The sequence below is a fragment of the Micromys minutus genome, assembly GCF_963924665.1.
Source record: "Micromys minutus genome assembly, chromosome: 22".
NCBI lineage: Eukaryota > Metazoa > Chordata > Mammalia > Rodentia > Muridae > Micromys > Micromys minutus.
Window position 1 is genome coordinate 695,307 of NC_137957.1, and position 26,667 is coordinate 721,973.

Below are 26,667 nucleotides of genomic sequence, written 5' to 3' on the forward strand. Positions count from 1 at the left end.
TTCCAGTGATCCCCTTCCTCCACCTGTCCCCCACTCACGGCCCCCCCAAAATTCCGAAGCCACTGAAAGCCAGTTGAGGTACAGAAGGCTCGGTGGTGTGTCGTGGGGCAGGGGACAGGAATCTGAGCCCGGGTCTGAGGGGCCCATACACTGCCAATCACCACCCGCCCCTCTACTTGGGAACACACCCCACCTGACTCATAGGCTTTCCAGGTCAGCCAGTATCCCCCTTAGCCAAGATCCCCCCCCACACACTTCTTATTCCCTGTAGCTGAGCGCAGAAATGCGCGCACCATAGACTATATATTTTTGGAGAATGAACCACAGCAGCCAAAATCCTTAGAGGAGGTGGCTTTGAGCCGGCCAATCAGCAGGGACCAAGGACAGACCAGCTGAGGCCAGTTGGATGCCGCTCCCACTGGACGCCAAACCAGGACCCCGCCAACAGCATATACCTCCAGTTTCTGGGGTCTCCACGGCTGCTGCCCCCGCCCTGCCTCTCCCGCTTTCATAGCCTTACTTGGGTGACCAGGTGTCCTTAGCTTCCTGCCGGGGAAGCCTCCTGTCCCCCACTGCCCACCCAGATCACACACACACACACACACACACACACACCTGCTCTCCAATCACCAGCCGTAAACTGAAGGTCTTGTACCCGACGTCACCATGAGTCGGACGTGGCCACGCCGGACCTGGTTGCTGACCCCGCGGACTCCACACTTCCTTTTCTTTTTCTGTTTCTATCGTCTATTAACCTCCCATCTATCTACCATTGTGTTGCTGGTTTTCTGAGTGAGCGCCAGCAAGACAACAGAGAAGGGTGTGGAGGGGTGCAGAGGGGGTGCAGGGACTTGTGATTCCTAGTTGGAGGTTTGGGAAGTCTTTGGTGAGGGAGCCACCCCTTGTATATTACCCAGCCTGCCCACACACTCACCACAAAGCACAGAGTTGTTAATTTGGACAACCCACCAAGCGGGGGTGGGGGGTGGGGGGTGGGGGTCCAGATCCCTTCGGACGAGTCCAAAAGCAAACAAGAGACAAAGTTTTTAAGGTTTAAAAAAAAATGTAAAAACAAGCAAAAAAAATTTTTTTCCCTCTTTGTTTCTACCAAAATGTTTGTTGACTGACCTAAACCAAAGTGGGGGGTGGGGGGAGAGAACAAAAAATCCTACCCCAATTCTGCCCACCTTGTTTTGCATTTCCGGTTTGATGACCTCTTGTTCTGACGATAACACAGTGCGGACTGTGTTATGAAACGTGTGAACAAGTATGTCCGGGGTGTCGCTGTGTCCCCTCCCCACGCAGGTTACCTGCTGAGTGCGCGCTGGCGTGCGCTGGCGTGCCCACCGTCTAGTTCATGTTTACGAGCTGTAAATATCATTTTTATACTCCACACGAGAGACCCTATGTGATTTGTACAACAGGCTTCATTTCTGCTACGATGAATTTCGTGAAATTTCAAACTTCAAACAATTTTAGAGACGAGCAGAGGGGAAGGCCGAGGGCGGAGCGGGAATGTGGGGTTTGAGTCCCCGTGCTTCCTGTTTGTGAGCGAGCTTCTCAAAGTCAGATCACCTCTCCTTGGTCTGAAAAGGAAAAGAAAAAGCCTAAAAGTTTATTTAATAAAAGTTTTACTTGTTAACAGGGATCATCTGTCCCCTTGATTTCCCGCCGTGGTTTTACTCCTTGTTCGGAGCTGAGTGATATTCCAGTGTGTGTATAAAACATGTTTTTCTGAGCTGGGTGTGCTAAGTCACGGCCATAACCTCACAGGAGGCAGAGGCAGGTGGATTTTGTGAGTTCGAGGCCAGCCTGGTTTACAGAGTGAGTTCCAAGAAAGCAGGGGCTACACAAAGAGGCCCTGTCTCAAAAACCAAACTAAAAAATCATGTCTAAAGCTCTTTTTTAAAAAATATTTATTTATTATATAATAATAATATATGAGTACACTGTCACTGTCTTCAGACACACACAGAAGAGGGCATCAGATCCCATTACAGATGGTGTGAGCCACCATGTGGTTGCTGGGATTTGAACTCAGGACCTCTGGAAGAGCAGTCAGTTCTCTAACCACTGAGCCATCTCTCCAACCCAGTTTTTTTTTTTTTTTTTTTTTTTTTTTTTTTTAAAGATAAACAGCCTACCTACAAAGTGGTTTAGCAGGCTGAGGCAGGAGGATTGCCTGAGCCACGGATTTTCAGGCCAGCCTGGGTTACACAGAAGTGTAACCTAAGACTCTTTGGAGAGTGAACACCAGCGCTCTGGATGTCCCTGACTTTGACAAAATGGTCTGTATATAAGAGGAAAGGTTACTTGGTGACCACGGCCGTGTGTCCTCAGAGCTTTGTCCAGCTTTGACATCATCAAGATTTTAATGTGGGCGCTGTGAACCCGAACTCTGGTCCTCATATTTTCACCAGGAGCCTCCTTCCCACTCAGTTCCTCCTGGCTCTGTGGGGCTGCGCCTGTGCCGTCCATTGCTCTCAACCCCCTACCCTCAGCCTGGTCAACCAGATGGAGGGCTCACAGACACCCTCACCTCACACTCTTGTCTGGAAAGAAAGTAACAGCCGTCTGAGGCAGAGGAGCCTTGCAGCCCTGGGCTCCATACTGAACTTCTCCAAGCCTCTCCAGCCTGTCCTCACAAGAGACAATGACAGGGTTGGGGATTTGAAGAGCCTTCTGTGGTGAAAGGAAGGAGAGTCTAGAAGAAGGGAAAATCACCCAGTCCAGCACCTAATGCCATCCCCCCCACACACACACACACACATGCACACAGACAATGCCTCACTAAAGAGCAGAGATCAATTCCAGCCAGCCAGTGGGTATCTTCCCCAGGAAGTTCTTCCTGCAGCACACTCTAGTTCATCAACTCTCTCAGCAGCAGAGCCCCATCCTCTGTCTTGGGCACCCAATTTCTGCTCCATAATTGCGCAGTGATGATAAACTAAGGACATGGGACCTGTCCCCTGCCTTCTCCACCTCTGCTGCCGGGAGAACAAAGGGAAACAACATTGATGGTTTGGGTTTTGTTTGCTTCTTGGTATTTTTGTTTTAGAGGCAGGTTTTCACTATGTAGCCCAGGCTATCCCCAAACTCACAACAATGCTCCCTGCCTCAGCCTCCTAAGTGCTGACATGACAGACTGTGCCACCCCATGCTGGGCTAGTTCTTTGTTTCCTCATTTAAGTACAGAAGCCCAGAGAGGCCACCGGTCACCCACATTCACACAGTCTCCTCAAGCTGTCTCCAGACTCAAGAATGGGCACCCAGCCTTCCCTTCTCACCCGAGGTCCCTGGAAGTGGAAGAACCCTTGGCATCCTTGGTCTGAGTTCCTAGTGTGCCCCCAGCTTGGCAAGCAGGGACAGCCGCAGTGCTTGGGCGAGGGGGGCGAAGGGGTATCATTCACAAATCCAGGGCCGCTGTGATTGCAGCCGCCTCCCGGGCTGTGGGTGGCCTCTGTCCCCGCCCTCCAGCTCTCCCTCCCTGGTCCTATCCCCCTCCCCCTGTCCCGGGCACCCTCCTACTCTGACTCACTCGGCTCCAAGGGAGCCGAGCACCGGGACCTCCGGTGACTCGGGGACATCTTGGCCCAACATGGAGGTCCCAGGGCCCCCAGTGTCCGGGAAGGCCGGGGAGACGTCGGTCAAATGGCAGCTGTGCTACGACATGACCGCGAAGATGTGGTGGATGGTGAGTGCCGAGGGCCCACCTCAGCAGGGTGACCCAGGCGGGTGTGTGGACCCCCGTGAGTGCTCACAAGTGGTGAGACCGAGGCAGATGGGGTGACAGGCTACAGTCATATCTTTTACCTGGCAAGGTGACCGAAACCACTAGGCCTCATCCTGGGACTAGACAGACTCCTAGACAGCTGGGCGCGCTCAGGGGTTCCGGGGATCCCCAGGGCGCCACCTGAGGGTCCAGCTGGCCTCTGGCGTCTGTGTGTCCAGGCGAGAAAACTACTTGGGGCAATGCTGACTGGCTGAAGGGAGGTGGTGGGATTGTTTCCCTGTCTGTGGATGTTGCCTAACTAGGAATCCTTCTGGAAGCTCCTGAGGGGTGAGTTTGGCTACAAGAGAGAGCGGCTTCAGCAGCATGTCCTGGGCATCCAGTTGCCCAAGAGTCACTTGGTGTCTTGTTGCTCTCAGTGTCTCTCAAATAACGTCCCTGCAGTTCCGGGTCACACACTGCTGTGTCTCACCCTCTCTGGGTCAAAGGTTTGGGGGGAAATGAGGTATGTGGCTGGGACTTGTGGGGTGTCTCTAATTCTACTCTGAAGATCCAGGGACAATTGGGCCTTGGAGTGGGATGATGGGCCTGGCTGTGGATGGTAATCATTAGTAGCTACTGACGTGTGACCCAGCCGGGGCAGCCAGGCAGTTTCCCTAAGCAACACAGTGAACCTGCAGGGACAGCCATCCCTGTGAGCACTCCACAGCCCTGTCTGTTCCTCCGTACTCACTCAGCGTTTATTGAACACCTACTATATCCCACGGTCTGTCCCCAGTTCTTTTGACTAGAACTCTGCGGGGGTGAGAATTAAATTAACGGTGTGGAATAAATGAAACATGGTGGAGGAGGCAGGAGACCACAGAGGAGGGAGCCAGGGTGGCCTCCTGAGGAGGGAGATCTGAGCCAAGATGAATGGATGATGGAATTTGCTAGAAGAGTTATTAAAACAACTCTGCAGAATGCACAACCAGAGCCCAGCCAAAATCCCTGGTGCAGACACAGCTGTGCAAAGGCCCTGGGGCAGGATACAGTCATGGAGGAAAACCCATGGCTGGGCAGAGGAAGTAGCAGCAGCAGGAAGGATTTGGACTGTGACCCTGAGAGAGGTGGGAGAGGGAACTGTTGGTCAAGCTGGATCTTTGTGAAATTCCCCTCGGTTCTGAGGGAGGGTGGCACAGCTGGCAATGATGTGGCATATCGGGGTTCCGATGAGAAAAGTGGGGTGTTTTCAGACCATGAGTGGGTAGGACCTGGGATTCTAGAAGAAGCCCAGAGACTGAGCTACAAGAGTCACACAGTGAGAGGGACAAAGAGGAAGCCTGAGGTCAGAGATCAGAGGTCAGAGATCAGAGGTCAGAGCACACATAAATCCAGCCTGCAGGATCTTCAGACAGTGGAAGAAATCTAGCCCCAGCTCCAAAAGAAAGAGACAGGTGGATCTCTGTGAACTTGAGGCTAGCCTGGTCTACAGAGACAGTTCGGGACAGCCTGAGCTACACAGTGAGGACCTGTCTCAAAAGAAATTTTTTTTTTTTTTGGAAGGTGGCTGGAGCGTGGGTAGTGGAGCATTTTTTTTTTCTCAGCGTGTGCAAAGGTCCTGGAGTCACTGCAAAAAAGAAAACAAAACGTCATGGTAAACAAGTGTGTCTCTAACCAGAGGAAGAGGATTCAGCCTAGGGGCAAGCAGCGTTCCTGTGCGTGCTTTCCTTGCAAACCTGCGTGCCAGCGGAGGCTAGAGCGGGGTTGACCCCTGTGGTCGCCCTCCACTATCCTCACATTACCTGTTAGGCAGGGCCTCTGATGCCTGGAGCTCTCTGATTGGCCGTCGGGTCCTCCTGTCCGACCATTTTTACCTTAATTTTGACATAACTCTGGAATCCTCATCTGCGCTGCGCCACACTTCACTGACCTAGGGTCTCTCTGGCTTCCAAGGAGTTTTACTAACTGCGCTTTACAAGCGCGGCGACAGAAGTCGGAGGCAGTGACAGGCCACACTGTCCATGGTCCTAATGATTTGTTCAAGAACAATCCTGGCGGAAACTCCCTGCCTCAGTTTCCTCATCCACTAGAGTGGGGGGATGGGCGGGTGACGCGGGGTGAGTCAGGAACTGTGTAACAGTCACAGAAACCAGGCAGGAGGGATTGTGGTTAAATTCCAGAAGGACTTCCGCGGCGGCCGCCTTGATTGGGCACCGATTATGTGTCTTGGTGAAGCGGAGCGCCGACGGATAAGGCGGGAGGCGGAGTGGAGGAAGGCAGCTTTGGAAGAGGAAGGCAATAGGACAGAGGCCCAGGGTAGGGGACACGGCTGCAAAGGCCCCGGGGCAGGAGGCCGGTGAGGCTGCAGCACGCGCATCCTGGGTCAGACAGAGGAGGTTTAGGAGGCGCAGGCCAGGGTTGGCTGAGTTGCAGGGAGGGCTGCAGGCTCAGGGGGCCATGGAAGATGGCAGACAGGTGGCGTTCCCTAGTTACCAAGTGGGTGCTTGCTGCCTTCCGCTGCTGATCTGTGCCACCCACTACCTCCTGCGCCCAACTGGAGTGCAGGGTCCCTGGTCTCTGTCTCCCCAGCCCGCGCCCGCCAGGCCGCCGCCCACTCTGCCCACATCTGAGGCTCCGTGGAGCCGGACAGTCTGCTGAAAACCACGGAATGTTCCCCAGAGCGCCCGGCGGGATGTTGGGGGGCAGAGGGAGGCGGGAGACCCAGTTGAAAGACAGAGCAGGGCCAAGCTGAGGCCATGGGGGCAGCGTCGGAACTGTTGACACCCACAGCCCCAGAGGCTGGGCACAGAGGATACCAGCCCTCAACATGCAGAAAACATGGAAATGGATCAGTGACAGACAGCTCACTGTCCACGAGCACAGAACAGGAGACAGGTTTGAACACAAGCCTTAGAGGTACAGAAGAAGTAGAGGTACTGACAAACCAGGGAGCAGAGGTTAGTCACACGAAGTCTAGCTGGTGTTGGGATTCTTTACATGAGACATCTAGAAGACAACGTCTAACTCAGAAGGCGAGCAAACCTTATGAGCCAACAGTATGCGTGGGTGGATGGGTGGGTGGGTGAGTGGGCGGATGGGTGGACAGACGAATGGATGGATGCTGGGTGGGTAATATGTTTTCTCTGTTGGCTTATAGGGTTTGCTCGCCTTGTAAGTTAGACGTTTTCTATTAGATGTTCACCAACACCAGCCGGGTGGTGGTGGCACACCCATTTCGTTCCAGTGTTCAGGAGGCGGATCTTTGAGTTCAAGGTTAACTTCATCTACATACCAAGTTCTAGGGTAGCCATGCCTACATAGAGAGACCCAGTCTGGGGGGGGGAGCTTTTCAGGGAAAAAAGGAGTCAGTTTAGTTGAGTCCCTTGTCAAGAGGTTGCCAGCCAGACCCAGGAGCTCTGTTCCAGGCCCCACATGGCAGGAAGGTCACAAGGTGTCCTGTGACCCTCATGTAGCAGCAGCAGTGACAGGTGAATTTTGCAATAGCAACCCCGCTCAGATTGTTCCCACCTCTCTGCTTCTCAAGCCATGGACTGTGTGGTCAGCAAAGGCTCCACCTGATGCCAGGTCTACGTCTCCTGGCTTCCTCCTGCCCCCTCTGCCCGCTACGAGCACTCTCTGGGGTGACTGCCTCCCCCACTGGGCTTAAGACCCACCACAGAGAAATCAGTGGAAAATTAAATGTCGTCTGTGTGCTCAGGAGCAGCTGCCCCAGCCCATCTCCTAATGACCCGTTCCTGGGATTGTTCCCAGCTGGCGCAGCTGGGGTTGGGGCTCACCCCCAATGCCACCCAATTTGAGGGGCACAGGCATTGTATCTGTGGTGGAGGATGTGGGTGATGCAGCCCGTGGTCTCTGAGGAGTCAGAGACAGGAATGTTGTCAGGAGTCTGAGGATAGAGCACTCGGTCTCTGTGTTTCTAGTTCCAGCCCATAGCCTTTGCTCACGCTGCCCCCACAGTCATGGTACCATGCGGCCTCCAAAGGATGATCCCTGTACCTGTGTCCACGTGAGGAATCAGATGTATAAATTTGGCTGTAGAGTCAGAGGACCCTTGCTGTCCCGAGCTTGGTTGCTGAGGAACCTGTGTCTGTCTGTACTCGCAGGACTCAGGGAACAGAGCACCACGTGACCACAGTGTCCCAGAGCCCAGGGCATGGAGGGAGGTCATCCTTGGTTACATACTGACTTCCAAGCCAACCTGAGCTACAAGACACTCACTGCCCAAACTGGGAGCTTCTGGTTTGGTGTGGGTGGAGGTCACAGACCAAGCTGAGTTCAGGATGCCCAAACCCCCTTAAATCAGAATAAACAGCAGCAGCAACAAAATCAACAGAAAAACAGAGGTTTCTAGGGTGTTATATACACCACAAACCCCAGACATCAAAGTGTGAAGCCAGGGACTTTGCATACCACATGGTAGACATTAGATCCGTCCCACACTAAATCCATGTTCAGCTCCGGCATCCAGCTCCGACCCCTGCAGCTGCATAGGAGTTGTTGCGTCTCATTCTGGACAATGGATACTGCAGTCCTTTCCGACTGGCAGCGATCGGTGCAATTCTAAGTGCGATCAGTAGAGGGCAGAACAGGACCACAAGTAGCCATAGTTGGCTGAGGCTGCTGGGCAGAGTGCAGGGTGGTGGGGGCAGATAGCAGGTGTTTGCTGGTGTCCGCAGACATCTGTAAGAGTCTGTAGGTGACTTTAGGTAACCACAGGCGACTAGGTGACTGTGGGTGTCTCTGGATGACTGTGGGAGTCTATAGATGTTGGTACGTAATATAGTCTGTAGGTGTCTGTGGAAGTCAGTAGGTGATGGTAGGTGTCTGTTGGTACCTGTACCCGACTGTAGGAGCCTAAATATCTGAAAAGTCTGTAAGTGACAGACCATGTCAGAGATGGCTGCTCTTCCAGAGGTCCTGAGTTCAATTCCCAGCAACCACATGGTGGCTCACAACCATCTGTAATGAGATCTGATGTCCTCTTCTGGTGTGTCTGAGAACAGCTACAGTGTACTCACATACACAAAATAAATCTTTTTTTAAAAGGTTTCTACGTGTCTGTAGGTGACTATCCCAGTCTGTGGGTTTCTGAAGGACTCTACAGTTACTGTAGGTGTCATGGGGGATTGTTGGTGACTGTAGGTGACCACGAGTGACTGAAGGAGTGTGTAGGCGACAGCAAGTTTTTGGTGGATGTCTGTGGGTGACTGTAGGTATCTTTAGGCATCGATGTGTTTGTAGGTTTCTATACGTGTCTGTAAGTGTCTATAAGTGTCTGTAGGCTTCGCTGGCGTCTGTAATATTTTGTAGTTGTCTCTAGATGACTGTTAGACTATGTAGGTGTCTGTAGGTGACTATATGGGTCTGGGAGTGCTACAGTTACTGTGGAAATCTGCACGTATCTGTAGGCATCTGTGGGTAACTGTAAAATTTATTAGGAGTCTATAGGTGTATGTAGGAGTCTGCCTGTTTCTATGGGTGTCCATAAGTGTCTGTAGATGTCTCCTTTTTCATTTATTTATCTATCTATCATTTATGATTGTAGTGTTACCATCTTCAGACACACCAAAAGGGGGCAAAGAATCTCGTTACAGATGGTTGTGAGTGATTGTAGGGGATGGAGAATGACTGTAGACAACTGTAGGTGGCTGTAGGAGACCATGGGTGACAGCACAGCAGGAGTTTGTAGGGAATGGCTAGCGTTTGTAGAAGTCTCTCAGAGTCTGTAAAAGTCTGGTGGTTAGGGACGGCAGTAGGGGCCTGTCGGTGTCTGCAGGACTTTGTCTGTGTCTGTAAAAGGATTTGTGGATATGAAGGTGTCTGAGGTTTTTGTAGGTGTTGGTGAGTGGCCTTGGGTAATCGCATGTGACTGTGTGTGACTGTCAGTGTGTGTCTGAGTCTTTAGGTGACTGTAAGTGTATGTGGTGAGTGACAGACGAGTTTGTAAGTATCCAAACGAGTCTGTTGATGATTTCTGGTTGCTATGGGTGTCTGCAGGAATCTGTGGCTGTTTGCAGGTATGTGGAGGAGTATATGGATATCTGTAGGTGTGTTTAGGAGTTTGCCGTTGCCTGTAACCTCAGTAGGAGTCTGTAGAAGTATTTAGGTGTCTGCAGGAGTCTGTGGATGTCTACAGGAGTCTGTATGTGTTTGTAGTAGTCTGTAGGTGTCTATAGAAGTGCTGTAAAAGTTCTTAAGTGTCTGCAGGAGTTGGTAGGAGTCTGTATGTATCTGTTAGTGTCTGTAGAAGACGGTATGTGCCTGTAGGAGACTATAGGCTATAGGTATCAGTAGAAGTGTGTTGGTGTCTGTAGGCATCTATGAGTGGGTGTAAAGTCAGTAGGAGTCTGTAGATGTCTGTAGTTCTTTCTAGGTACCTGAAGGAGTCTATAGGTATCTGTAGAAGTGTGTAGGTGTCTGTAGAAGTTTATACATATTTATATGCATCTTTGAGTGTCTGTAGGGTCCTGTAGTAGTCTATAGGTGACTGGACATGTTTGTAAAATGGTATCTGTAAACATTATGGGTGATGAAGTTGTCTGTTGGAGTCTGTAGGCGTCTGTAGGCATCTCTTGGTGTCTGCAAAAGTCTCTAGGTGACTTTAGAAGTCTGTAGGTGTTTGTCAGTAACTATAAGAGTCTGGTTTTCTGTAGGAATCTGTACATGCCTATAGGAGGTTGTAGATGTCCCTAGGAAGATGTAAGAGTCTGTGTCTGTAGAAGCTTGTGGGTTTCTGTGGTAATTTGGGTTTGTGGGTGACTTTAGGGACCTTTAAGTGACCATACATAACTGTAGGTAATTGTGGCTGACTGTGGCTGTGGGTGTCTGTAGGTGTCTGCAGATGTTCTTTGGGGTTTGCAGTTATCCGCAGGTATCTATAGTTTTCTGATGAAGGCTGTAGATGTCTGTAGGAATCTGTGTGACTCTGTAGTCTCTAGGTCAATAGTAATCTGTAGGCGTCTGTAGGTATGTTTAGGTATCTGTCGTTTCTGTAGGAGTCTCAAGGTGTTTATAAAACTCACCAGGTCTGTAGCTGATTATCAGAGTGTGTGGGTGTTTTAAGAATCTGCAGGTGTTTTCAGGAGTCTGTGCATGTCTGTAAGAATCTTTAGATGTCTGTAGGAATTTGTAGGTGTCTATAAAATGTGCTGTCTGTAGGTTTCTATAGGTGTCTTTGAGTATCTATAAGTAAGTGTAGGTGATCAAAGGTGATGAGTGATTGCAGTGACCATAGGTATCTGTTGGAGTCTACAGGTGACTGTAGGTGTCTGTGGGTACCTGTGGGTGGCTGTAGTTGACCTCTGATGACTGCAGTCTCTAAGTGTAGGCATCTGTATGTCACAACCGGAGTCTATAGGTGTCTATGGGTGACTGCAGGAGTACTACAGTTGTCTATAGGATTCTGTAACTGTCCGTAGGTAACTTCAGGAGTCTTAGGGTGTCTGTGGAAATGCATAGTAACTATGGGAATCTGTGCATTCTATAGCAAGTTATAGGTGACTAGTATCCTGTGGTATCTGTAAGAGACTGTTGATGTCTGTGGATGACTGAAGTTACATGTAAGTCACTCCAGTGACCATAGATGACTCTATGAGTCTGTAGTTGACTTGTAATGTCTGTAATGTTTGTGGGTATCTGTAAGTGACTTCAGAATCTATTGTTATCTGTAAGTAGCTGTAGGATTTAGTGAGTTTCAATTGGAATCTAAAGGTGTCTGTAGAAATGTATAGTTGTAGGTGAGTATAGGAGTCTTTGCATGCCTGTGAAAGGTTGTGGGTGTTTGAAAGTGTCTGTGGGTATTTGTAGGGTATTTACTGTGGGTAACTGAAAACAAGGGTAAATGGTCATGAGTGACTGTAGGTGGCCAGGAGTGACTTATGTAAGTAACTGTAGACATCTGTAGTAGTCTGTAGGTGACTGTAGATGTCTGCAGGTGACCAGAGGTGACTGCAGGAGTCTATAGGTGTCTGTGTGTGTATACATCAGTTGGCCGACTCTATGAGACTATTGGTGTCGTAAGACTCCATAGAGTTTCTTGGTGTCTGTACATGGTTGTAGAATTGTTAAAATAATTTCTAACTACTTTCCTTCCCAGTCCTGCTCCTGGAATGACTCTGAGAGTAACTATTAAATATTGAATGCCTAGGTTATAAGCTTCGGGTCATTCCCTGGCTAGCTTATTTAACCGGTTTAAACTGTTCTACCATCTGGTTATTTACCCCTTCATGCTCAGTCCCAACCTGCTTCTTCTTCTGAGTCTCTTTAGCATCTCTCTGAGTTCATCTACCTCCTGGTTTACATGTGTTCCCACCTTGTCCCCTATTTGTGGCTCTCTCTAATCTCTCTGCATCTCCTTTCATCCGCAGGCTATTTCCCAAAATCCTCTCGCTTCCAACCAGTGTCCCACCTCCTGTTTCCTGCCTTAGCTCGTTGACTATCAGTGTTTTTATTGACAGGTGATGTTATAAGAGATTCTTTCTACATAAGAGGCTGTAGGTGTCTGCAGGATCTTGTCAGTGCCTATAGAAGCCTTTGGTGTTTGAGGGTGTCTGTTGGAGTCTATCCATGACAGTAGTGGTCTGTAGGAGTCTATAGGTGATTATAGATACCTATAGGTGACTGTAGGTGACCACAAGTAACTTATAAGAATCTGTCAGAATCTGAACAGGTCTGTAATTGTCTACTGGTGTCTGTAGGTGTCTGTAGGAGTTTGTAAAAGTTTAGGTATCTGTAGAATTAGGAGTACATTAGTGTCTGTACCTAGCTTTAGGAATATGTTGGAGTCTATAGGTGTGTGTAATAGTCTATAAGTGTCTACAGGTATTTATATGAGTCTGTGGTTATTTGTAGGAGTCTCTGGGTGTTTGTAGCTATATGAAGGATTATGTACATGTCTATAGGTGTATTTTAGAGTCTGTTGATGTCTATAAGTTCTCTGGGAGTCTATAGTTATCTGTCAAAGTCTGTAGGTAACTGTAAATATCTGTATGATTTTCTAGTTGTCTGTACGAACCATGGATGTCAAGAGGAGATTTTAGGTATCTGTAGGAGTCTGCAGGTATTTGTACGTGTGTTGGTGTCTGTAGGAGTATGTGGGTATCTATAGGCACCTGCATGTCTGTTGTCCTTTAGAGTCTGTAGGCAACTCTTGGTATACATAAAAGTTTCTAGGTTACTATAGGAGTCTGTAGGAGTTTGGGACCTGTAGGCTTCTGCAGGCGTCTCTAGGTATCTGTAGAAGGTTGTAAGTGTCTGTTGGTAAGTATACAAGTCTGTGGGTTTCTGTAGAAGTCTGTACACACCTGTAGGAAGTTATAGGTGTCCCTAGTAGGATGTAGGTGACTGTAGGATACTGTGGGTGTTTGTAGAAATCTGTCTTCTACAGGGAAGTTTGGGGGGTTCTGTGGGAATTTGTGTCTGTGGGTGACTTTAGGTACCTGTAGGGAACTGTAGGGGATATGACTGACTGTACGACTGTGTAGAAATTTTTAGGAATTTGTAGGTGATTGCTGGTGTCTATATATGTCAATATGTGTGTGCATATATATGTAAATAGTGTTTAGATGCTGTGATATCTGTAGGTGTGTATAGGATATTGTCTGTGTCAGGAAGAATTGTAGGTATCTGAGAGAGAGAGAGTGAGAGAGGAGGAGGGGGCAGTCAGACAGGAATAGGATGGAGACAGTCTGTAGAGTCTTTAGGCATCTGTTGGATCATATAGATGTCTATAGGTGTCTGTAGGACTATGTCGGTGTTTATAAGAATCTTTATATATCTGTAAAGAACTGTGGAAGTCTCTGGATGTATGTAAGATTCTGTAAGAATTTAAAGTTGTCTGTAGGTGACTATAACTGTTTGTAGGAGTTTCTGTGTGTTTGTATAAGGTTATGGGTGTCTATAGGTGTCTGTAGAAGTTTGTTGGTGTGTGTAGGTTCAGTAGAAATCTGTGGGTGAATTCAAGTGTCTGTAAACATCTGCGGTGTCCATAGGAACCTCTAGGTGTCTGTAGAAGCTCAGAGGAGTCTGTATGTGTTTGTAGGTGTATATAGGAGTTTGAAGGAATCTGTAGGTGTCTGTGGGTATCTGAGGATTTTTATAGAAGACTGTAGGTTTCTGTAGGAGACCATGGGTATTTGTAGGAGTGTGTTGGAGTCTGTGATTGCCTGTAGCCATCTATGAGTATGTGTAAAAATCAGTAGGAGTCTGTAGGTGGCTGTATGAGTCTATAGATGTCTATAGGTTCCTTTGGGTGTCTGTAGAACTCTGTAGGTTTTCTTAATGTGTATTTATGAGAGTCTGTACATGTCTTTATGCATGTTTTCAGGGTTTTGCAGGAGGCTGTAGGTGACTGTAGTTGATTGTTGGATTCTGTGGGTACCTATTGGAGTCCGTGTCTGTATGTATCTCTGGGTGTCTGTAAAATTCCGTAGTAATTTGCTGATCTGTGTGTATGAATTTATAGATGTCTCTAGGCATTTGTAGGCATCTGTAGGTGTCTGTAGAAATCCATAGTGCTGTAAGAATTTACAGTGGGACTCTGTGTCATTAAAGGTAAAGGTAGGTGGTCACAGTGACCTGGAGTGACACTAAGTGACTCTGGGTGTCTGTAGGATACTATAGGCACCTATAGTAGTCTGTAGGTGACTCTGGGTGACTGTAGGAGTTTGTAGGTGATGGTGTTTTTTTTCAATTTATAAATGACAGTTTTATTTTTTATGCATAAAGGTTGATGAAAAACCATTACTAGTTCTAGTAAAACTGAACAATTCAATCAAACAAGCATATAGTAAATATACTAATTATATACCACTTTCTAACATACAGCTTTAAAACATCTAACATGCTTTTTAAAAATTCAGTAAGTACAATGGATCCACGAATACAGGTTACATGCATCCTAGATTACTAATTATCATAGTCATTGTCATCATCATCGTCATCTTCACGTTTTCCTTTCAGTGCACTTGCTGACTCATTGGCTGTATTTTGTGAGACCATATTAGTAGTGATAAGAATGGTTTTGGACCCAGTTAATGATGGATCAATAGGAACATTCTGAACTGCTGATGTTGCAGGGATGGGACTGAGCAGCAGGCATCTGCACTGCAAACCTCGGCCCCATGAGGGACGTCGGAGTTCCTACTTTAGCTGAAACAGGCATGGCTTGTGGAGTTGCTGTGCCGAGTGTGGGGGTACACGGTCTACTAGAAACTGAACCAACACTTAGCCTCGGAGTATTATCCTTCCTGCAGGAGTAGGTGCCTTTTTGTAAAGACTTAAGCCTATTGTCCGGAGCAGTTAAGTAATATCTATCAGGTGGCACTCTAGGACCTGAATATGATTGATCAATGGCAAAGGAGTTTGGTTTCTTTGTCTTGCAATAGCTAATAAAAACCCTCTCAAGGGAGGAGAAGTGAAAGACGACCGGTCCAGCAGGGCGCTGGATTGCCAGTTATACATTACCTGCATCAACAGCTTTCTTAATGTGGCTTGAATAGATTTTAGCATCATCTAGAATTGTGGACACATATCGGAAGGCAAACTTCAGCATCTGATTTATTACTTTTGGCTCATATTCTGCAACCCCCATATCCTTCAGGATTTGTACCATCATCTGTGCATCTTTCAGCGTGCTCCTGGGAGACGCCATCTTGCCAGACTCCATGATATCTGGTGATCAAACTTCCTGAGCTCGATCTCCCACAATAACGTACTTCAGGCCTGATCTTGATGCAAGTTCTTTGCCTAGTGTGGTTTTTCCAACTCCTGGTGTCCCGGTGAGCAGGATGTTCAGAAGATTCATAGTCCTTCACACATGGCCAATGCCTCCACTCACTGATGGCTGCTTTCTTTTGGTGTCTGCAAGGAGTCTATAAATGTCAGTAGGTGTCTTTAGGAATTCATAGGTGTGGGACTGGAGAAGTGGTTAAGAGCACTGACTGCTTTCCCCGAGGTCCTGAGTTCAATTCCCAGCAAACACATGGTGGCTCACAACCATCTGTAATGGGATCCTATGCCCCCTTCTGGTGTGTCTGAGGAGAGTGACAGTGTCCTCATATGCATAAAATAAATAATATTTTAAAAAAGAATTCATAGATATCTGTAGTAGTCTGAAGGTGACTGTGGGTGACTCTAGAGTCTGTAGGTGTCTGTAGAAGTCTTTGAGTGTCTGAAGGTGTCTGAGGGTGTTTATGGGATGACTGTGAGTAACTATGAGTGACTGTAGTTGTCTGTGTGTGACTATAGGTACCTATAGATGAATGTACTTGACTGTAGGTGACCACGGGTGACCTAGGAATCTGTAAGTATCATGATGGTTAGTGTCTGTGGGTGTCTATACATGACTTTGGCATTTGTAGGCATGTGGAGGAGCACATGTATGTGTGTGTATAGGTGTTTATAGGTGTCTTTAGAAGTTTGGTTGTTTGTAGGAGTCTGTAAGTATCTCCAAGTGTCTGAAGGTGTCCATCAGTAACTGTACGAGTTTTTGAGTGTCTATAGGGAGATGTGTAGTTGCTGTATGAATCTGTGACTGTCTGTCTGTAGGAGGTTATAGGTGGAGAGAGTAGATACCTGTAGGTTATGTGTAGGTGCCTCTAGATGACCACGGGTGACTGTATGTGTCTGTAGGTATAAATAGGATCTGTAGTTGACTGCTAGTGTCTATAGGTTACTATAGGAGTCCATAGGTATCTCTAGAATTATGTAGGCATCATGCAGGAGTCTGCATGTGTCTTATGTGACTATGAAAGTCTGAGTATATATAGGAATCTGTCGGAATTTACAGTGGTCTGTAGATGACTAAAGCTGTCTGTAGGTTCTGTGTCTGACTGAAGGTAATGGTAGGTGATCACGGATAATTGCAGATACAAAAGTGACTGGAAGTGTCTTTAAGAGTCTGTAGGTGACTGGAGATGTCTGTGTGTGGCTATAGGTACTTGTAGCTGCCTGTTTGTGGCCGAAGATGACTATAGGAGTTTGCAGATGGTTAGTGTCTGTTGGTATGAGACGGTGACCGTAGGAATCTGTAGTTTTTCTTTGAAAGTCTGTGGGTATCTGTAGGAGTCTGTGGGTATCTGTAGGAGTCTGTGGGTATCTGTAGGAGTCTGTGGGTATCTGTAGGAGTCTGTGGGTATCTGTAGGAGTCTGTGGGTATCTGTAGGAGTCTGTGGGTATCTGTAGGAGTCTGTGGGTATCTGTAGGAGTCTGTGGGTATCTGTAGGAGTCTGTGGGTATCTGTAAGAGTCTGTGGGTATCTGTAGGAATGTCTAGGTGTCTGTAGGATCATATAGGAATCTAGAGCATTCTGTACATGTTTGTAAGAGCCTGTATGTTTCTGTGGGGGTCTGAGGTTATCTATGGGAAATTGTTGGTATCTGTAGAAATCTATAGGTATCTGTAAGAATGTGTAGGTCTCTGTGAAGTCTGTATGCATGTCTGAATACATCTATGTGTCTGTTGGAGTCTATAGTTGTTTGTTGGTGACAGTAGGTGTCGGTAGAGCTCTGTCAGCAACTGTAGTGTCTGTAAAAGTTTGTAGGAGTCTGTAGTTGACTATTCAAGCCTATAGGTGTGTGTAGGAGTTTGAAGGTCTGTGGGAGTCTGTAGGCACCTCTAGATAACTGTACATGTAGGAATGTGAGATATCTATACATATTTGTGGGTGTCTGTAGTTGAATTTTGGAGTAGGCATCTCTTGGTATCTATAAAAGTCTCTCTCAAACTGTAAAAATCTGTAGGTGTCTCTGGGTGTCTTTGGTAACTATACAAGTCTGTGGGTTTCTGTAGCAATCTTTATATGCCTATAGGAGGCTTTGGAGAACCATAGAAGAATGTAGGTGACTATAGGAGTCTGTAGGTGTTTGTAAATCTCTCTGCCTATAAAAGTCTGTGGTGTCTGTGGGAAGATATATCTGTGGATGACTTAGGCACCTCTAGGAGACCATGAATGACTGTAGGTAACACTGGAAGACTGCGACTGTGTTTTTCTAGTGTCTGTAGGTGTTCTTAGGTGTTTGTAGACACCTGTAGAACTTTATAGGTATATGTGGTTGTCATTAGGCATCTGTGGGTATCTGTAGCTTTCTAATGGAGTCTGTAGGTCGCTGTAGGAGACTGTATGAATCTGTAAGGGCCTGTAGGATTCTCAAGGTCTCTAGGTCTCTAGGTGTCTGCAGGAGTCTGTGGGTGTATGTACTGGTCTTGGGGTCCTATAGGAGTCAGAGTCTGTGAGTATCTTAGGCATCTATACGTGTCTACAGAAGTCTGCAGGTACCTGTAAGAAACTTTACATGTATGTAGTAGTTTGTTGGTGTCAATAAAAATCTGTGAATGTCTGTTGGTTTCTATGGATGTCTATTGGTGACTACAGGTAAGTGCAGGTGATCACAGGTGACTGTAGGTGACTATAAGTCACGGTAGCTATCTGTTGTGGTCTATAGATGACTGTTGGTGTCTGTGGGTATCTGTAGGTCACTGTAGATGACCCCTGGTGACTGTAAGTAACTGTAGGTGTGTGTATGTGATGGTTGGTGTCTACAGGTGTCTGCAGGAGTCTATAGATGTATGTAAGGGTCTGTACATGTCTGTGATGTCTGTGTTCTTTTAGATTTTTTCAAAACCTACTTTTAATGATGTTTTAAAATCCTTCAACCTCCTTTCTAGCCCACCACCCACCAGGAAAAGAAAGGTTATTATGAGTGGGTCTATTTAGAAATGATTCTTTGGGGCAGATCCCGTCTGTGCTGTCAGGAGCTCAGCAGTTCAGTTCACAGCTCAGGAACTCCATCCACTCGCAAAGCCTTCACAGATGCATAGCAGTTCAGGTCAGAAGAGTCGAGGTAGCAGCAGAGGCACGACCTAGCAGGGACAGGCAGGCCTCAGCCCAGTCGCCATGAGTCACAGGAGAGGTCAGAACCACCAAGAACACCAAGAGTTCCCAGCATTGCCTCTGTGAAGCAAAGATCAGCGAAGACACACACCAAGAAGCGCTGCAGAGCCCTACTCATACTCCCCACAGCCTCACGTGTCTCCACGGGTCTTGCCTCAGCACATGACTCTGTCTTAGCCAAACTCCACGTGAGTATCGGCAGACGTCACTCTGCCGACCAGCCCAAGTCCACCAAAGAGGCAAGATGCCACCTGCAGGCCACCAGAAGTTTTTGTGGTTTTTTTGTTTTTGTTTTCGTTTTTTGGTGCATTTCCCGCTAAGGGGTCCCAACAACAGGAGCTCAGTTATGCAGTTTAAGGCGGACTAATAAATACCTGGTGTTGTGAGTGAAGAACCCTCCATCATGTGTCCTCTCACGTGCCTGCTTCAGCTGAACATCCTCGCTCCTGTGTCTGCGTCAGTGAAACGTTCCTTCATGAGTCGGCCTTAGTGAAACATCCTGTTTCCTTCACAAAACACCATCTGAAGTTCCAAAAAGACTTTGTTTCCACTTCATGTGTGTATAGGATATTGTCTGTGTCCCGAGGAATTGTAGGTATCTGAGGGAGTATGTGTGTGTGTGTGTGTGTGTGTGTGTGTGTGTGTGTGTGTGTGTGCGCGCGCGCGCGCGCTGTGGGGTCTATACAAATTTGTACCTATCTGTGGAAATCTCTAGATGTCTGTAGGAATCTGTATGTGTGCTTCAGAGTCTGAGGTGTCTGTAGATGACTTAATGAGCCCAAGAGTGTCTGTAGGAATTTACTGTAGCAATCTGCGGGTGTCTCAGAGGTCGTGGGTGTCTTAATGGTGTAGATGTCTGCAGGAGTCTGTGGGTACCTATATGTTTCTGCAGGTGTCTGTAGGAGTTTACATGTACATATGTGTCTGTAGGGGTCTATAGATTTCTATAGGAGTTTGTAGGTGTCTGTAGGAAACTGTATATAAGTGACAGAATCTGTAGGTGACTGTAGGGGGATTCAGGTGAGTGTTTAAATTTACATGCATAGTTTTTATTGGGATTAACCTTTTTTTTTCTGCAATTCTAAGCATAAATCTGGGTTTTCTCTCATATTGGACATGAGCTCCACCAGCATTCCAGCACCTCACTGGGGGATTTTCAGCAAGGGCTCCACCCCTGACCACACCCCCAACCCCTCACCTGACCACACCCCCAACCCCTCACCTGACCACACCCCCAACCCCTCACTGGGGAGTCTAAGTGGGGCTTTCCTCCTGAATTATGCTTCCAATTCTCTTTTTCTTAAGATTTATTTATTTATTATATATGAGTACACTGTCACTGTCTTCAGACTCACCAGAATAGGGCATCGGATCCCTTTATAGATGGTTGTGAGCCACCATGTGGTTGCTGGGAATTGAACTCAGGACCTCTGGAAGAGCAGTCAGTGCTCTAATCGCTGAGCCACCTCTCCAGCCCCCTCCTTTTCTTTCTCCAGGCTAGTCTAGAACTGGTGATCATCCTTCCTCACCTGCCAAATACCTAAGACAACTTCCTGAAGCCTGTTTGTTGCTTGTAAGCTGAGTGTCAGAAAACTCTTAAAGGAGGTGGGTGGGAGCAGTGGGAGGTGGCTCCATGGCTTAGAGCACTTGTTCTTCCAAAGCCAGGACTCACATGATGGCACCACGGCCTTTAATCCCAGTTCCAGGGGATCCAATACCTTTCCTGGCCTCTGCATGCATGTAGTACAAACATACCTATAGGGAAACAGTCATACACATTTAATAACATCGAGAGGGGATTTTCAAGACAGGGTTTCTCTGTTTCCCCCCAAAGAGGAATCGTTTAGTAGTCCCGAGTCCAGCCTCCGTGAAGTGTGACTGTTTAGGGGATTACTTAGCACCAACTGCATCCCTGATGAGGCCACCTTGGTGCTTACACACAGTTACTCAGTGGCAACTGCATGCCAGGCTTGTCCAAACAAGGCAGATGACAAAGCCACACAGTGGGAATTCACTTCACCCCAGGACATGGCAACGCCCATCCCCACCCCGTGGTAGGACACCTGGGTGGAAGTGAGCCTTGGGCCAGGTGTGGCACCTGACACCAGGTGCAGGATCACACATATACCTCGTACCAGAAGGAATTGCTGCCCCAAAGTTGTCCCAGCACAGACGGAGACAGACATGAAGCTCTGGAACTGTCACACTGAGGGCATCTGGGTGTTTCTATGCCCTGAGGACCACATCTCCTCCCCCAGCGTTCAGGAAGCTGGGGTGATGGCCACTGCTTCTGACATCCGTGTGTGGCTTCCCCTGTAGGAGATGGAAGCAACCCAGTGAAACCAGGCTGCGCAGCCCAGCTGCACAGGAAGCTGAGGCAGGAAGATCACGAGTTCAAGGCCAGCCTGCGCCTGTAAGAGGCACAGGCCTCAAAAATAACAAAGAGGGCTGGGATCGTGATCAGAGGTGGAACCCCACCCAGACTCTTCCAGTGAAGGGTGGGGGTATGGAAAGGGCAGGGCCACTGACTGAAATCCTTCAGTGTGGGGGCTGGGGATACGGCCTTTCAGGTGTTTGTACAGCTGGACAAACTGAGATTTATGTCCCAAAGCCACTCACGGACATGAGCCTTGCATGGGGTGTTGCCTGTCCATCCCTCGGTCTGGTGCAGAGTGGTCCCCAGAGGTGGAGCATTAATGTCCACATTCCTTCAGGAGCTTCAGGTTTTTCCTCTGTGGAAGCCATGGTATCTCCTACCATTGCCTTAGCCACAGCAGTGCCGGAAATCAGAGTGCCAGCTTCTGCCCTGCGGGGCAGCCCCTCCTCCCTGGACTTCCTGTCAGTACCACTCACCCCGCTTACCCCAGCTTCAGTGCAGACACACACGCACATGCGCACACGCACTGGTGTTCTGTGTCCCGTGCTCTCTGCCCTGCCAAGGAACCAGATGACAGGACAGCGACACTTATACCCGGGGACACTGAGACCCGCCTTCGGGTGGCAGAGCTGGGTTCAGGGGAGCGAAGGCCCTGCAGCTGTCACGTCCGCACCCCACCTAGAAAGCTCCTGCACCTTCTGCCTCAGTTTGTCCCTGGGGTGAGATTCGGGACTCCTCGGCCGTGCTGGGCGGCCCAGGCCCCAGCGTGTGCGGGCAGCTTTCAGTTCCGGGAGGCTCCGTGCCCACGCCCTGTGTGTGTGCCAGGCCCTCCGGGCAGCCATGCCGGAAAGATGCGCTTGGCCTCGGCTCAGCGGCTCCTCAGCTGGAGAGAAAGGCGTAGAGATGAGAAAAGCACCAGTTTCTCTCCCGCTCCTGGCACCCCACAGCTGGAAGTTCTACTACGCTGCCCAGCTGAGTCTCTCTTGTTCCTCTTCTTCCAGTTTCCCAGAAAAAGGGTGGGGGTGGGGGGGTCTCACAAAGAAGGTCAAAGAGGCCTCCTGGTCGCAGGGGCTGTGGGGTCTGCTCAGTCTCCATGTGCAAGCCAGAGTGGTCTGCCTGCCTAAAGCAGCCAGGAGGACACCCAGGCTCAGTTTCCCTATCTGAGAAAGGGAGGTAGTGGTGCTGGGAGTCGATTGATCACCCCTCCCACCGCTCAGGGAGGCTCAGAGACCACAAGGGTGAATCTCAGGGTCACACACACAGAGAGAGAGAGAGAGAGAGAGAGAGAGAGAGAGAGAGAGAGAGAGAGAGAGAGAGAGAGAGAGAGAGAGAGAGAGAGAGGGAGAGGGAGAGGGAGAGGGAGAGGGAGAGGGAGAGGGAGAGGGAGAGGGAGAGAGAGAGAGAGAGAGAGAGAGAGAGAGAGAGAGAGAGAGAGAGAGAGAGAGAGAGAGAGAGAGAGAGAGAGAGAGAGAGAGAGAGAGAGAGAGAGAGAGAGAGAGAGAGAGAGAGAGAGAGAGAGAGAGAGAGAGAGAGAGAGAGAGACAAGCGCAAGTGAGGGCAGCGCCGAAAATAAACATGGAATCGGCGGCGTCAGGGGCAGCTGCCAGCGGCGGCCAGTCAGACGCGGTGGAGCTGTAGTCTGGCCAATCAGAAGCCTGGGCAGAAGGACCTCAGCCAATAGAACATCCTAAGGAATCTGGTCACGCCCCCAAGTGACGGCAGTGGGAGGGGCTCGTCCGCAGAGCACGTGTGAGGCCCAGCTCACCCTCCCCCGCCCCCAGGAGCAGACAGACAGACGTCTGTGCCTGGTTCACATTCATTCATTCGCACATTTTTGATTTTGAGTCGAGGGATCACTTAGCCCAGGCTGAACAACTATGTAGCCAAGGTTGACCCTGAGCTCCGAATCCTTCGGGTTGGGGTGACAGGCGTGTGACCCAGGAGCCTGATCTCTCCTCGCAGCCAACACCTGCTGCTGCCACGCGGGAAATATTCCTCCGAGGCCTGGCACCTGCGGCTCTCGTTTCCGGTCTGTGAAATGGGTCCATGCCCTGCCCCGGGGGCTCTCGCCCGGAACTGCAGGGTCAGCTGAGGCTGTGGGAGTTGGGATGCCGCGGGTGGGGGGACGGCTGGTGATAGCTCACGCACCCACCCGAGGCACATGCTCATGCGGTGGCCCACGCTTGACACCCCAGCCTTGAGGGTTAGGCAGACAGAAGGTTCTGCAATTGAAGGTCAGCTTCAGCTACCCCGTGAGTGGGCTAGCCTGGACTATATGATCAGGTCCCCATAGTTGAAAGTCAACAGAGAAGGCAGACGTGTGGCTGGGGTGGGGGGGGTCCTTGCCTAGCGCATGCGCAGCTAAAAAAAACCACCAAAATCACTGGCCTTTCACGTTGTCGTTTGGCAGTGAAGAGCTCGAAGGTCAAACCCACCGTGGGTCAAAGTTTGGACCCAAGTCCAAACCTCAAGCTTCGAAGGTCTTTGCTGGGTGACTTTGGAGCCGTCTGTCACCCTGTCTGCGTTCTTCATTCATGAAACAAATAAAAAGACAGAACCGACTCTGTACTCAAGCTAATCCTCCTGCCTCAGCCTCCCCGGGGAAGGGGGTGCTGCGATGACAGGCGTGTGTCACCACTGAGAGAGCCGACAAAGGGGCACTCCTGTCTCGGGCCTGAAAATGTTTACTCTGTGGCTTTTACGGTACAAAAGCATGAATGACCTTGGAGTTACTGTGTGACCAGGCCTTGGCTGGAGCCGGGTCCTAACTCACACTCCCCAGCCTCCGCACGCACTCTGAGAGCCTGTCGTCCTCCTGCCTCATCCCTGCCCGCTGCCCCTCCAACCCCAGAGTGGGGTTCATGCTGGGGTAACAGCAAAGCATTAGAGGTGAAAGAGGAGGCTGCGGCTGTTAGAGAAGCGCCCGGCCCATCCCGGGCACCGCCTTCAGCCTCTCCGTGCTGTTCCACCTCAGGGAGGTGAACTGCCCTCTCTGAACTCACGGATTCGGTTACAGGAATGGGGATGTGGGTGGTGGGTAAAGGCCGGGACTAGGGGGATCTGCGGATGAAGAGGTGAGGGAAGGCGAGGGGGTGCACTAGCGCGCCCAGGACCCCCGCCCCGGACTGTCCCTCGAATTCTACTAGGTCAAGGCTTCTGTGGCTGCGACCTGGGGTCTGGGTGAGGCAGAGGAAGATGGCAGAGAATCCCAGAGCGGACGCCCGGGAAGGCGCGGCGGAGGGGTGGGGACGGGGACGCTCCCAAATCGCCCCCAGACGGGACGAGCCTGCCGCGTGGCACCTGTCACTCCGGGCGCGCGGACGCCCCTCCACGGCCTGGAGGCTTCTCCCCTGGCGCGTTGCGCCGTGCGCGACCCGGTGTCGCTCGCACGCGTGTCCGCGACCGCAAGTGTGCACGAGCTCGCGCGCGCCCGCGGAAGGCGGAATCGCCGCTGGGGATGCAGGCGCGGACACCGGAGCAGCGGCAGCCTCGCTCTGCAACCGAGGACCCGCCGGAGCGCGGGCTGGGGGGGGAGAGGCGGCGGGGGGCGGGCCGGGGGAGGGTCCGCGGGCGGGGCGGACGGCTCCCCACGCGCCTCCCCACGCGCCTCCCCGCCGGCCGTCGCCTTGCCGCACAGCGCCATGGTACGTCTCCGCCCCCGCTCCCACTCCGCGCGGGGGGACTTTCCCGGGGCGCCGCGCGTGGGGTCTGGGGGGGAGCTGCGGTTTCTGGGAAGAGGGCGGGAGGGATGATCGGAGTCCTCCCTCCCTCCCCCGGGGGCGGAGCCGGGCCGGGGCGCCGCCGGGACCCCCAGTACAGAGGGTCCCCCGGTGTGGACAGTGGGGGTGGGGGCGGGGCTCGCGCGTCCCCCCCACCCCGTGTCCGCCGTCCCCCCTCCCCGTCCCCACCCGCGTCGGGGGACTCGGCGGCGGCGCGCGCAGCTTAGCGGAAAATGGCCGCTGCCCGGTGGCCCCGCCCACCGCCGCCGTCCGCAGCCCCCGGGACCGCACTCGCGAGGCTGCAGCCGCGGGCCAGGCCCACGCACGGCGCCACCTCGGCGCTGCGGGTGCGCGTGCGCGGGAGGCGCGGCCCCGTCTGCTCCGGAGGGGAATCCCCGCGCGACTTCAGTTTTTATATCATTTTCTAAATATAGACCGGCAAGGCCGAGCCGGCGGCCGCCGAGTTTTTTGACCTCTCACCCCGTTGGAGGTGTTTGGAAACGGGGAGCACAGGGGGAGCCGCAGGACACCCCCACTCCCGGTGCAGGACACAGGCGGGAGCGCGGCATCCGCACCGACGGGCACAGCGCTCCCCGCAGCCCGGCTCGCACCAGCTGTCACTGTCCCCAAGGGACACACAGCTCGGGGTCCCCTCCCAGAGCCTCAGTTTCTCCCTGCAACGAGAAGGGCCTCCCTTCGGACTCCTCAGCCTTGCCACCACCCCGCTTGGGTGACCCCTGTGCGACTTGCAGTGTTGACTCCCTCGGAAGTGACACCTGGAGGGGGGTGGAGTGGGGTCAGAGACTGAACCACTCCTGGAACTTAGTCTGGTCTCAAAAGTTTGGGGGTGGGTGGGGGCGTGGCTTGGGGGCGGAGCCCTACCTAGAATCCCAAGTGAGTGGACTGGGGGCGTGGCCACTGGTCTAACCTGCAGAAGGACCTGGGTTTGGCCCAGGCACAGGTAACGCTAAGGAAATATACATAGTCATAGCCATGCCCGTCACCTCTGTGGTCCCTCAAGGGTCCTCGCCCAACCCCTAACCGCTGCTCCACAGCCCAGGAATAGCCTTCATACAAGTCACATAGCCGTTTATAAAGCTGCCTGTCTTCCTAGCACTCAGGAGGTGTGGTGAGGGAGGGGGTGAGAATGAGGAATTCAAGGCCACCCTGGGCTACTTGTGACCCTGGCTGGAGCAAATCCGGACAAAAAGAAAGTGAAACGCTGAGTCCTCTGGCTGGGTCTGCACCTGTGCATCTCAAGCAGGGGTGGCTGTGCCCAGGAATTGGTTGTGAGTTGTCAATGCCAGTCTGCTTGTCCCTGGCTGAGGCCTGGGGCTGGGTTGTCTTGTGCTGGACATGATGCTGCACCCAGTTGGTATAGGTTTGTGTTGGTGGCCCTACTGCAGTTGTGCTATAGACAGTTCCAGAGGCAACTGTGATATTAACAACCACAGTAAGATGTCTCTATTTTTAGATAGCCTCTCTCTATGTAGACTAGGTTAGCCCACAGAGATCCGCCTGTTTTTGTCACCTGAGTGCTGAGATTAAAGTAATGCACTACCATGCCTGGCTTTAATTTTATATTTAGATCTATTTCTGCTTATCTTGTTATCTGTTTCTGTGTGCCCCACATGTGCCGCAGAGGCCAGATGGGGGTGTCGGGTCCCAGGAGCTGGAGTCACAGTTGTGAGCTGTCAGTGGGTGCTGAGAGCCAAACCCGGGTCTGCTGCCAGAGCAGCTGGTGCTATACCTGCTGAGCTGTCTCTCCTGAGTGTCACCCTGCTCCTCCCACTGTGCCCTTGGCACATGGTCACCTGGGGGCAGAGTCTGCTTGCATCCCTGCACCCCAGAACCCTGGACACATGGGGAAACTGATGTGCAGTGTTGGTTGGCTGAGACATAGGTGCACCCACGCACATCACCCATGCACTGAAACTACCATGTGCTG

General features: G+C 50.7%; 1 protein-coding gene and 1 pseudogene across 3 annotated transcripts in view; one reads left to right on the top strand and one right to left on the bottom strand.

Moving 5' to 3' along the window:
• Positions 1-14,550: 14,550 nt before the first annotated feature.
• On the bottom strand, positions 14,551-22,242 carry LOC308435021 (transcription initiation factor TFIID subunit 9-like; annotated as a pseudogene). Its single transcript, XR_013975673.1, has 6 exons — positions 21,696-22,242; positions 21,486-21,555; positions 21,243-21,355; positions 20,296-20,936; positions 18,998-19,145; positions 14,551-18,874 (listed from the first exon to the last, which is right to left on the bottom strand). The product of XR_013975673.1 is annotated as a transcription initiation factor TFIID subunit 9-like (transcript).
• A 2,064-nt stretch (positions 22,243-24,306) lies between these two features.
• Positions 24,307-26,667, top strand: part of NFIC (nuclear factor I C) — a 31,998-nt gene continuing 29,637 nt past the window's right edge. For both annotated transcript variants that reach the window (XM_080935365.1, XM_080935366.1), the window contains exon 1: positions 24,307-24,644. Coding sequence is in view for 1 of the 2 variants with exons in the window: in XM_080935366.1 (XP_080791492.1) it covers positions 24,642-24,644 (3 nt within the window). In the remaining variant the exon portion in view is untranslated. The remainder of the gene's footprint in view (positions 24,645-26,667) is intronic.